The sequence below is a fragment of the Mercenaria mercenaria genome, chromosome 9 (assembly GCF_021730395.1).
Source record: "Mercenaria mercenaria strain notata chromosome 9, MADL_Memer_1, whole genome shotgun sequence".
In the NCBI taxonomy this organism is placed as follows: Eukaryota; Metazoa; Mollusca; class Bivalvia; order Venerida; family Veneridae; genus Mercenaria; species Mercenaria mercenaria.
The window spans coordinates 13546797-13560220 of record NC_069369.1 but is presented as its reverse complement, the minus strand read 5'-3'; the positions used below and the strand labels follow the sequence as shown (position 1 = coordinate 13560220).

Genomic DNA, 13424 nt, shown 5'->3' with positions numbered 1-13424 from the left:
GAAATTTGTTTTATATAATAAAATTTATTGGTGAATATAAGTGAATAAAAAATTCAAAACTTTTGCACGGACTTTGAAAAAAAAATATAGTCATTTGGTATTGTGAATAATATACTGTTTTCAATGCTAGATGTCTGTCCCTTTGCACAACTATTTCATTCTTGCCATCCCAAAGTTTATAGAGGATCTCATGTAGCGTATTGTAGATTATTGAATGTATTAAACAAGTTTAATCAAATAAGTAAATGAGAGGCTCTGCCAAGCATTTTGTCTTATATTGAAGGAGCTTCATAAATAAACTTGTGTAAAATTCTTTTTATCACGTTAGCTTTTTTTCTACTCAGACATCCTTTTTTTCTCTCTTTAAGGTAGTTCTGCATGACTGTGTGGGACATTTTTTGTCGAGCCCGCTTTCAGAAGTGAAGACATAGTCGTTCAAATGGCTGTTTGGTGTATGTGCGTCTGTGTGTGTGTGTGTGTCCATCCGTTCGGATTTGTTTGTCCTGACCATAACTTTGACCCCAAGTTCCTATCTCAAAGGGCAAGGTCACACTTAGAGGTGAAAGGTCAAATTCACTAATGACTTTGTTTGGGGAATTTCTTCTTCATGCATGGAGGTATTTTAATTTAACTTGGCACAATAATTATTGTTCACCATCTTGAGACAGAGTGTCATGCGCAAGAACCAGGTCCCTAGGTCACAGAGGTCAAAGCATGCAAGAATGACAACTTTGTCCGGAGCATTTCCTCTTCATGCATGGAGGGATTTTGATGTAAGTCAACACAAATGTTCACCACCATGAGACGGACTGTCTTGTGCAAGAACCATATCCATTGGTCTAAGCTCAAGGTCACACTTAGAAGTCAAAGCAAGAATGACCTTGTCCAGAGCATTTCTTTTTCATGCATAGAGGGATTTTGATTAACTTGGCAAAATTGTTCACCATCTTAAGACGGAGTATCATGCGCAAGAAACTAGAATTACTTCCCTTTATTGTTACTATAAATAGCTTATATTGTAACTTTTTTTATTACTGGTTGTAGGCAAAAATCAAGACCACTTTTCCATAGTACAACAAACATGTTACATCCAATTTTTAGTTGTAGGTGTATTTTGACCTATCTCTACTGTTAAGGATTTTTGTGTGGACTTAATATTTTTTTAAGATCTACTTCCCTTTGTTGTTACTAGTAAATAACTTATATTGTAACTTTTTGCAATCTTTTTTTTATTTGGCATAAATGTTTGCCTCTATGAGGCAGAGTGTCGTGTGCAACTCCCAGTCCTTTTGACAGCTGGCGGCCAGGCTCAATATGTTGCCCCTGGGCATCTAGTTTTTCTATAATTTATAATTTGACTCAGATTTTTCAAAACTTCAGAATAATTACTTAAAACATTAGGCAAGAAAGCCACAGGTTGTTTTGAAAAAGCCAAAAGAAAACACTATGAAAACTATGTAGTAGTAAAATATTTCACTAGATGTGCATTCAAGCATATAACCATTTTAAAATTTTCATTTAATGAATTTGTACATTATCTGATTTAGTTTTTCACAGAATTTCATATAGCATCCTTCATCAACAATAACTTCCTTGTTAAAAGTTTTTTCTTTATATCAGTACTACAAAAGAGTATAAGGAAAGTTTTATTAATTTATCGCTGCAATAAAATATGACATCAAGATAAATACTGTTATTGAAAGTTGTATATATAGGACTGATAAAGAACAAATCAGTCTTGTGATATAATAGTGCCATAAATGGACGGAACATAAACCATGTGACTGCCACTTACTGAGTGTGTTAGTGAATATTTTTGGACTGAAGACGGGATTATTCATACTTGATAGTGAAACATTGAATTGTTTACACAGATGGAACTTATTCAGGAAAACAAAAGCTGAAAATTACCTAATTGGTGTTGCTGACCATTCGTTTCAGTTTCAGTTGATAATATTAATTGTCTGGATGTATAGCATTTTGGCTCATTACCATTCTTTGTTTCACAGGAGGAAGGCCTCTGTGAAGGCAAAGAAGATTTCCCAGCCAAAGCCACTGGAGGTGTATGTTGCAGTGACCGATTACAAGAAACAGGAGAAAGGGGAGGTCACTCTTAAAGTTGGAATGCTTGTTGAAATTGTAGAAAAAACAGAAACAGGTGAGGTTTTAGATTTAATTTCACAGGAAAAGTGATTTTGATTGTTAAAAAAATTGAATAAGTTGGAAATTTGCAGAGAATAGACCTGTGTAGAAATGCTAATGATGGGGGTGATTTGTATGTCAGAAGAAGTGTGTACTTTTATAAGTTTTATGTGTTCTCTCTAAGTTTAATGTGATTTGATAATGAAACCAGTCTTCCAGGATTTTATGTTAAATAAGTATGAGTGATATGATCTCAAAACAAAGTTTTGCAAGTTATAATTATGCTTTGACTGAATCTTACTTTATATATCATGATATTTGTATGCAGTAATTGTTACTTATGAATGCATTTTTGTGTTTTTGAGTTGTTTTAAATGACAAAGAAGTACTTATGGTCCTCTTTGGCAGAGTAGTTATGAATCACACTTGCCCCTCACCTCTGTGGGTTCAGATGAAATTACCTGTACTTTCTTTATGTGTTTTTGCACATACACCGATCTCAATAGACTGCCATTTGAGTGTTGGTGTATTTCCAAATTTCAGTTTAGTATCGAAGTTTGTATGATATAATAAGTTTAGATTGATCCCAACCTCTTTACGAATTCAGTTGTGAAGATTATGACCTGAGTTGTGTTGGTGTGTCTTTAGCCTTTAGCCTGCTGGCAGCAAGTGATTCTGCCTTTGCGACCAGTGCAGACCATGATCAGCCTGCACATCACTGTTCACTATTCAGTCAATTAATTTTCATGAACACCCCTTGGAATAATATTTGGTTTTGCCCAAATTGAATGATGGACCAGTCCATTTTAGAAATTTAGCAGGGTAAGGGTTAATGTCTGATTGGCTGAATCCTTTTGCAGGATTTCTACCATTGACAGATCATGATGACTTGTTTTCTAATTTTAAACTCCACTCTCTTTCATACTGACAAACTATGCTACCATACACAGGACTGATGATTATATATTTTTTAATTCAGGAAGTTTTAAATATAATCGTGCTGTATGGTAGTTAATATACAATCAATCTTTAACTCCTGTTTTATTTGTGAAAATCTACTATACTCATTTAACTATCAAATGGATTTTTTTTTGACATGTAAAAAAATAGGTTATTTAGCTCATCTGATTTTTTGAAAAAAAATGATGAGTTATTGTCATCACTTGAGCGGTTGTCGGCGTCGGCGTTGCCTGGTTAAGTTTTATGTTTAGGTCAGCTTTTCTCCTAAACTAGCAAAGCTATTGCTTTGAAACTTGGAATACATGTTCACCATAATAAGCAGACCCTTTACATCAAGAAACATAACTCCATCTTGCTTTTTGCAAGATTTATGGCCCCTTTTGGACTTAGAAAATATCAGATTTCTTGGTTAAGTTTTATGTTTAGGTCAACTTTTTCTCTTAAACTTTCAAAGCTATTGCTTTGAAACTTGCAACACTTGTTCACATTCATAAGCTGACCCTGTACAGCAAGAAACATAACTCCATCCTGCTTTTTGCAATAATTATTGCCCCCTTGGACTTAGAAAATATCAGATTTCTTGGTTTAGTTTTATGTTTAGGTCAACTTTTCTCCTAAACTATCAAAGCTATTGCTTTGAAACTTGGAATGCTTGTTCACCATCTTAAGCAGACGCTATACATCAAGAAACATAACTCCATCTTACTTTTTGCAAGAATTATTGCCCCTTTTGGACAGAAAATCAGTTTTCTTGGTTAAGTTTTATGTTCAGGTCAGCTTTTATCCTAAACTATCAAAGCTATTGCTTTAAAACTTGCAACACTTGTTCACCATCATAAGCTGACCCTGTACAGCAAGAAACATAACTCCATCCTGCTTTTTGCAAAATTTATGGCCCCTTTTGGACTTACAAATATCAGATTTCTTGGTTAAGTTTTATGTTTAGGTCAACTTTTTCTCTTAAACTATCAAAGCTATTGCTTTGAAACTTGCAACAAAAGCTGACCCTGTACAGCAAGCAACATAACTCCATCCTGCTTTTTGCAATAATTATTGCCCCTTTGGACTTAGAAAATATCAGATTTCTTGGTTAAATTTTATGTTTAGGTCAATTTTTTCTCTTAAATTATCAAAGCTATTGCTTTAAAACTTGCAACACTTGTTCACCATCATAAGCTGACCCTGTACAGCAAGAAACATAACTCCATCCTGGTTTTTTGCAAGATTTATGGCCCCTTTTGGACTTAGAAAATATCAGATTTCTTGGTTAAGTTTTATGTTTAGGTCAACTTTTTCTCTTAAACTATCAAAGCTATTACTTTGAAACTTGCAACACTTGTTCACCATCATAAGCTGACCCTGTACAGCAAGCAAAATAACTCCATTCTGCTTTTTGCAATAATTATTGCCCCTTTTGGACTTAGAAAATCATTTTCTTGGTTGAGTATTATGTTTAAGCCAACTTTTCTCATAAACTATCAAAGCTATTGCTTTAAAACTTGCAACGGTTTTTCACCATCGTAAGTGGACACTGTACATCAAGAAACATAACTCTATCTTGCTTTTTGCAAGAATGATGGCCCTTTTAAGACTTAGAAAATCATGGGTAGGACAATATTTCTATTATACAAACAAAAAAACTCAGATGAGCGTCAGCACCCGCAAGGCGGTGCTCTTGTTAGCTCACCTGTCACATAGTGACAAGGTGAGCTTTTGTGATCACCCTTTGTCCGTCGTTTGTCTGTGCGTCCGTCCGTCCGTCCGTCAACAATTTCTTGTCTGCACGATAGTGGTTTCATTTATGATTTTATTTTAACCAAACTTGCACACAACTTATATCACCATAAGATCTCAGTTCCTTTCTTGAAATGGCCAGATCCCGTTATGGGTTCCAGAGTTATGGCCCCTGAAAGGGCCAAAATCAGCTATTTTGACCTTGTCTGCACAATAGCAGCTTTATTTATGATTTGATTTTTACCAAACTGGCACACAACTTGTATCACCATAAGACCTTGGTTCCTTTTTTTGAACTGGCCAGATCCCATTATGGGTTCCAGAGTTATGGCCCCTGAAGGGGCCAGAGTTAGCTATTTTGACCTTGTCTGCACAATAGCAACTTCATTTATGATTTGATTTTAACCAAACTTGCACACAACTTGTATCACTATTAGATCTTGGTTCCTTTCTTGAATTGGCTAGATTCCATTTTGGGTTCCAGAGTTATGGCCCCTGAAGGGGCCAGAATTAGCTATTTTGACCTTGTCTGCACAATAGCAGCTTCATTTATGATTTGAATTTAATCAAACTTGCACAAAACTTGTGTTGCTATAAGATCTCACTTCCTTTGTTGAACCGGCCAGATCCCATAATGGGTTGCAGAGTTATGGCCCCTGAAAGGGCCAAAATTGGCTATTTTGACCTTGTCTGCACAATAGCAACTTCATTTATGATTTGATTTTAACCAAACTTACACACAACTTGTATCACCACAAGATCTTGGTTCCTTTCTTGAACTGGCCAGATTCCATCATGGGTTCCAGAGTTATGGCCCCTTGAAGGTCCAAAATTGGCTGTTTTGGCTTTTGCAGCCATATAGAGTCTTTATTTATGGTCTTATTTGATACAAACTTCCAAAATATCTTGAGCAACAATAAATCTTGGATTCCATGACAAATCAGATCTAATCCTAGGTTCCAGATTTATTTTATATCTGATTACCTCCCCTGATTGTAGTCAAAATGGATTTATATCAGTAAGTACTTATAGGACTTATTTTAAATTTCATTATTATCATTAGTTGGACTGAGTCAATCAGGGTAGATAACTATGGACTGACTATGTCAAATTACCTCCCTTTATTTCAAATTAAAATGGGTATATCTCCGTAACTAATGAAGATACTGATCTGAAATTTCATTTATGTTAATAGATTTATTTGGCAGATCCTTCTTTTGTTCACTTACAATAATTTTCTTTTTAATTACTTCCCTTTTACGTTAATATAAATAGCTTATTTTTAGTAACTTTTTTATTATTGGCCGTAGGGAAAAACCGAGACCACTTTTCTGTGGTACAACATGGATGGTACCTCCAATTTTTAGGTGTATTTTGACATATCTGTACCTTGTAAGAATTTTTCTTTCTTTTTGGTTAAATTTCTTTCCTTTGTTGTTCCTGTCCTGTGGACATAGATATTTTTTCTGAGGACCTTCTTGTCCTCAAGTGCAATGATAACAGGTGAGCGATATAGGGCCATCATGGCCCTCTTGTTTTATTGTATGTTAACTTTTTCTGTTAAGTCGAATTTTCGTCATTCTATACCTAATAGAGTCAAATTGACAAACTACTCAACTCCCAACATCTACTGCTCCTGCATGGAATTTGATATTTTGTTTTGCCCTTAAGAATGAATCAAATAATATTTTTTATGTTCCTTGACAAGTTACAGTTTACAAGTCTGTTTGTGAACAACTCACTTCAGATTAGGATTATAAGCCAGTGTCATTTTAAACACTTGATATTTGTTGAATAATCTGATAAGAGCTAGTTGTCAAAGTAAGACTACTTTCATGCTCTTACCTCATTTGGAAATGAAAAGTTAACAAGTTATATTTTACAGTGATTCAACACAAGGCCATATATCTCTTATTGAAAGGAATAAGCTTGCTGTAAATATGTAATGAATAAAACTTTTCCACATGAATGAAAATAATCTGTGACATGCCTGGCTATACAGATTGTAACAGGCTTTGCTGTACAGATTGTAACACACTTGGCTGTAGGTATTGTAACATGCCTTACTGTACAGATTGTAACCCATCTGGTTGTACAGATTGTAAAACACCTGGCTTTACAGATTATAAAATGTTTGGCAGTAAAGTTTGTAATCTGGCTGTACAGATTGTAACATGGATGGCTGTACAGATTGTCACATGCCTGGCTGTACAGATTGTAATACAATATGTCTGTTTAGATTGTAACATGCCTGGCTGTTCATATTGTAACACATCTGATTGTACAGGTTGTAAAATGCATGACAGTACAGATTTTAACACACCTGGCAGTACAGATTGTAACACTCCTGGCTGTACAGATTGTGACATGCTTGGCTGTACAGATTGTAACACTCCTGGCAGTACAGATTGTAACATGCCCGGGTGTACAGATTGTAAAGTGCCTGGCAGTACAGTTTGTAACACTCCTGGCTATACAGATTATAAATTGCCTGGCAGTACATTTTGTAACACTCCTGGCTGTATAGATTGTTACATACCTGGCAGTACAGATTGTAACACTCCTGGCTTTACAGATTGTAAAGTGCCTGGCAGTACAGTTTGTAATACTCCTGGCAGTATAGATTGTAAAGTGCCTGGCAGTACAGTTTGTAAAGTGCCTGGCTGTCTAGATTGTAACATGCCTGGCTTTTCATGTCGTAACACACCTGACTGTACAGATTGTAAAATGTCTGGCAGTACAGTTCATAACATGCTCGGCTGTACAGATTGTGACTTGCCTGGCTATAGATTGTAATGTGTCTGGTTGTACATATTGTAACATGCCTAACGCACAGATTGTAACAGGCCAGGTTGTACAGATTGTAACATGCCTGGCTGTACTGATTTTAACAGGCCTGGCTTTACAGATTATAACAGACATGGCAGTACAGTTTGTAACATGCCTGGCTGTACAGATGTAACACCTCTGGCTGTACTGATTTTAACATGCCTGGCTATACAGATTGTAATACCCCTCACTGTACAGATTATAATACGTCTGGCTGTACTGATTGTTCTCTTTAAGTTAATTCTTAAATTTGGAGAATTGTCATCCTTGTTTTCAGTAGTTAAACAAGTGCAGAATTGTGTATCCTAGAACTAAATGTCATACTCTGTTTAAGAATTTCACAAGTCTTGCTTACAGCCATAATTGGATTGTTTTCACCTATGATCAAACCAGTTTGGGCAATGCAGTTTTACATAGTTGGGAAGACTTGTTTATGATTCTGCTAGTACTAGGAAATCATCTTTTGTACTTTGTAATTTTTGTAAGGTTGGTGGTTTGTGAATGTAGAGGATGAACAAGGCTGGGTACCAAGCACCTGCCTGGAGAGGGAGGATGGTCTTAAAGAGGATTCTACTGTCAAATTCAGTCCTGGAGAAGGTAAGTAAGATCATTTATCATACTTGAGAAGAGTGTGAAGAAAGTTTGAGCTTTATTTTAATCACTCTCAGGTTTTTGTTTTTCTTGAAAAAGATATGTTTTATTGGATGAAAAAGCATGGTTGTGACACCAGTTGGGTTAGGGGTTGAAAGCATTTTAGCACATATATACTCAGTGAGTTTGAAAGTTAAGAAACACTTAAGACAAATTAATTTTCACTATTCTTTACTATACTAAAATTCAACCTATATTTTTACATGTTGGAATTTGGAGAAAAGTGTGAATTTCTATAAAATCTGGTCATGTTTGATAACCAGTTAGTTGGACCAGTGTCTTTAGAGTTACAGCCCTTTAAATTGTCTAAATTGCCAAAATCAACAGTGTCAACTCAAGAGTAATTTTCTGTGTCTGTTCAAGAACTAGAGTATATTTTCTCAGAACTAAATTAAACTCCTAATTTCTATAAAATGAAGGTCAAGTTCAATAAGCAGCCAGTTTGAAGCAGTTTCTAAAGAATTATGGCCCTTTAATTAGTCAGAATTGACCGTGTTCACTCAATAACTCCAGATTTTTGTCGAGCCCGCTTGCGGAAGCGAAGACATAGCTGTCCATATAGCTGTTCGGTGTAAGTGCGTGAGTGAGTGCGTGCATCAGTGCGTGCGTCCGTGGTCCGTCCGGATTTGTTTGTCCGAACCATAACTTTAACATGCATAGAGCAATCTCATTTATATTTGGCATGAATGTTAACCTCAGTGAGACGGAGTGTCATGCGCAAACCCCAAGTTCCTGACTCAAAGGTCAAGGTCACACTTAGAGGTCAAAAGTCAAATTATATAAGAACTTTGTCCGGAGCATTGCTTCTTCATGCATGGAGGGATTTTAATGTAACTTGGCACAATTGTTCACCATCATGAGACAGGGTGTTGAGCGCAAGAATCAGGTCTAAGGTCAAGGTCACACTTAGAGGTCAAAGGATACAAGAATGACAACTTTGTTCGGAGCATTTCTTCTTCATGCATAAAGGGATTTTGATGTAACTTGGCACAAATGTTCACCACCATGAGACAGAGTGTCATACGCAAGAACCAGGTCTTTAGGTCTAAGGTCAAGGTCACACTTAGAGGTCAAAGGTCAGATACAAGAAAGACTTAGTCTGGATCATTTTTTTTCATGCATAGAGGGATTTTGATGTAACTTGGCACAGTTGTTCACCATCATGAGATGGAGTGTCATGCGTTAGAACATAGAATTACTTCCCTTTGTTGTTACTATAAATAGCTTATATTGTAACTTTTTTATTACTGGTGGCAAGGAAAAATCAAGACCACTTTTCTATAGTACAACATGCATGTTACATCCAATTTTGAGGTGTATTTTGACCTATCTCTACTGGTAAGGATTTTTGTGTGGACTTAGAATTTTTTTTTTTATCCCCCCGCCAAAGGCGAAGGGGATATTAGAAATGCTCTCCGTCCGTGCGTGCGTGTGTGCGTGCGTCCGTCCGCAACGATCTTTGTCCGGAGCATAACTCCAAAAGTACTGGAGGGATTTTCTTCAAACTTCATACACTGATAGAACACATTGGGAGGAAGTGCAGTGTGCAAGAACAATAACTCTACCTTGCCTATTTTTTGAGTTATTCCCCTTTATCTTATTTTCTTAAAAAAAATTGTCCGGAGCATAAATCCAAAAGTACTGGAGGGATTTTCTTCAAACTTTATACACTGATAGAACACATTGGGAGGAAGTGCATTGTGCAGGAACAATAACTCTACCTTGCCTATTTTTTGAGTTATTCCCCTTTATCTTATTTTCTTAAAACATTTTGTCCGGAGCATAACTCCAAAAGTACTGGAGGGATTTTCTTCAAACTTCATACACTGATAGAACACATTGGGAGGAAGTGCAATGTGCAAGAACAATAACTCTACCTTGCCTATTTTTTGAGTTATTCCCCTTTATCATATTTTCTTAAAAATATTTGTCCGGAGCATATCTTTTTCATGCATAGAGGGATTTTGATATATGTTGGCATAAATGTTCACCACCACAAGGCGGAGTGTCATGCGCAAGAACCAGGTCCCTAGGTCTAAGGTCAAGGTCACACTTAGAGGTCAAAGGATACAAGAATGAAAACCTTGTCCGGAGCATTTCTTCTTCATGCATAGAGGGATTTTGATATAACTTGGCACGAGTGTATATCAAAATCCCCTTGATCAAAATCCCCTCCACTGAAAAATGACTGAGTGTTACAAAATCCCCTTCATACTTTTGCAGGGGGTATCATAATCCCCTCTGTGATTTTCATTATAGATATATAGATATCAGTGCTCCAAATTAAATTATGTTTGCTAAAGGCATTGTATTTACGTGCTTTATGCAATAGACTTTTAAATTGTGTATAGTTGTATTTGAACTTGATGAAATAAGTAAAAATCACAGAGGGGATTATGATACCCCCTGCGAAAGTATGAAGGGGATTTTGTAACACCCTGTCAGTTTTCAGTGAAGGGGATTTTGATTGTCTCCCACTTGGCACAAATGTTCACCACCACGAGACAGAGTGTCATGCGCAAGATCCAGGTCCCTAGGTCTAAGGTCAAGGTCACACTTAGAGGCCAAAGGTCAGATACAGGAATGACTTTGTCCGAAGCATTTCTTCTTCATGCATGGAGGGATTTTGATGTAACTTGGCACAATTATACACCATCATGAGACGAAGTGTCATGCGCAGTTCCCTTCTTTAGAATTACCTCCCTTTGTTGTTACTTTAAATAGCTTTTATTGTAACTTTTTCATTACTAGTCGTAGGGAAAAATCGAGACCACTTTTCTGTAGTACAACATGCATGCTACATCCAATTTTGAGGTGTATTTTGACCAATCTCTACCTGGTAAAGATTTTTGTGTGGACTTACAATTTTTTTTTTTTTTTTTTTTTTTTCAAGATTAACTTCCCTTAGTTGTTACTATAAGTAACTTATATTGTAACATTTTTATAATTGACCGTAGGCAAAAAACAAGACCACTTTTCTGTGGTACAACATGGATGTTACTTTCCAATTTTAGGTGTATTTTAAGATATCTCTACCTGGTAAGGAGTTTTTTTGTGGACTTAGAAAAACAAAAGACTTACAATGATTACTAAACAACCACAAAATTAAAATTCCATTTGCAAATACAGCTGCTAGAGTAAACAAATTTGCTGTGATGGGCATATATTGTGACATTCTGGCATTCATGTTCCCTGTTAGCTTTCCATTCCTTCTTTTTACAGTAGCCGTATAGAAAAACATCATAGCTTTACTGTTCATGAAAATTAATAAAATTTAGCAGTAAACCACCTCACCACTGACTTATTCTTTCTTCCACATCTTTAAAACCCCTGATGCGGACCACAACTAAATGGTTCTTCAAAGCTTTCCCCAAAATTAATACTTTCAAACACTTGCCAGGAATTTTAGCCTTCAATTATAATATGCCCGGCGGGGGGATTGGCCATGTCTAACATGGCTCTTGTTTTTTTAAGATTTACTTCCCTTTGTTGTCTCTACCAATAACTTATATTGTAACTTTTTGCAATTTTTTTTTTATTTGGCATAAATGTTTGCCTCAATGTGACAGAGTGTCGTGTGCAACTCCCAGTCCTTTTGACAGCTGACGGGCTCGACATGCTGCCCGTGAGCATCTAATTGTCTTTGTTCTCTTTAATAATTAAACAGCATATGTTAACATTTCACTATAAAGTCTAGATCAAGGTCAATAACCAACTAATTTGAACCATTATCTTCAATATGATAGACTTTAAATTTGTTAAAATTGAGGAAATTGCTGGTGTCCGCACAATAACTAGAGTAATGCCTCCATGGTTAAGTGGTGACTTTGAATCACTTGCGCCTCACCACTGGGATTTAGAGTTCTTTCCTGTGAGGAAGCCACCCAGCTGGCTTATGGAAGGTTGATTGTTCTACTCACCTGTGATGCAATAATATCCACAGGGGCTTAGTTGAGGCCTTCTTCCACCATCAAAAGGTGGAAAGGTGTCATAATGACCTATAGCTGTGTTAGTGAGATGTCAAAGCAGATAAAAAAAACAACAACAAAAATATTTTCCTCAGGACTAAACTAGGCTTACAACTCCTGTTGTTCTTAAGTAGGTGGCATCCCCCACCCCCAATTTCTACATCCCCCCCAATACATATCTAATGCTAACTTGATTCTAAGTTCCCATCATAACCTCCCATACTGTCTTTCAACACTCCCTCATTTCACCTTCAGTTTCTTAGTAAATGTTTCAGTAGGCTTCCACCCACTCCTTCACTACACTCACCCACAGTATTTGTTGTTCACTGTCCGTTTTTACTGCATGGCAGACTATGCTTGCAAATGGGCATTTAACGCCCCATTTATTAACCTTTAGCCTGCTGGCAGCAATTAATTCTGCCTTTGCGTCCTGTGCAGACCAAGATCAGCCTGCATATCCGTGCAGTCTGATCATGGTCTGCACTGTTCGCTATTCAGTCAGTAAATTTTCAGTGAATACCCTTTGCATGATAAGTGGTACTGCCCTAACTGAATGATGGACCAGTCCATTTTAGAAATTTAGCAGGCTAAGGGTTAATTGAATTTATCATAATAATTTTGTTTAATAGATGTATTTTTATCAATGAAAATTATTCTGATGATTATTGATATTGGTTGTAACATTGGTTGTTTGAGTCCTTCAGTATCAAACTTTTCAGAGCAACAGTATTTGTGTACAGAGGAATTTCGAGGGGAAGGGGACGATGAGATTTCCATGGAGAGAGGAGCAGTTGTAGATGTAATAGAGAAAAACCTTGAAGGATGGTGGCTTGTTAGGTAAGGCATGAGATACAGTAGACAGGATAACGAAAAATCGTGAAAGATGGTGGCTTAATTTGTCAGGTAAAGTATTCAGAGAGTGTCAGTTGTAGACATGATTATAGTGTAAAAATCTTGAAGGATAGCAGCTTGTTAGGTATGGTATAGAGAGAGGAACAGAGCAGTTGTAGATGTGTTAGAAGAAAACCTTGAAGGATAGTTGCGTATTCAATGATATATGGAAAGATGAGCAGTTTTAGACATGATAGTGAAAAATATTGAAGGATGTTGGTGTATTAGGTAAGGTATAGAAGTAGGAGA

The 13424-nt window shown here is 36.4% G+C and overlaps 1 protein-coding gene across 3 annotated transcripts in view; it reads left to right on the top strand.

The window, feature by feature from the left end:
• LOC123546501 (SH3 and PX domain-containing protein 2A-like) overlaps positions 1–13424 on the top strand; it is a 50078-nt gene that overhangs the window by 23955 nt on the left and 12699 nt on the right. For all 3 annotated transcript variants that reach the window (XM_045332837.2, XM_045332839.2, XM_045332838.2), the window contains 3 exons: positions 2010–2158; positions 8152–8262; positions 13004–13121. In XM_045332837.2, the coding sequence (XP_045188772.2) occupies positions 2010–2158; positions 8152–8262; positions 13004–13121 (378 nt within the window). The remainder of the gene's footprint in view (positions 1–2009; positions 2159–8151; positions 8263–13003; positions 13122–13424) is intronic.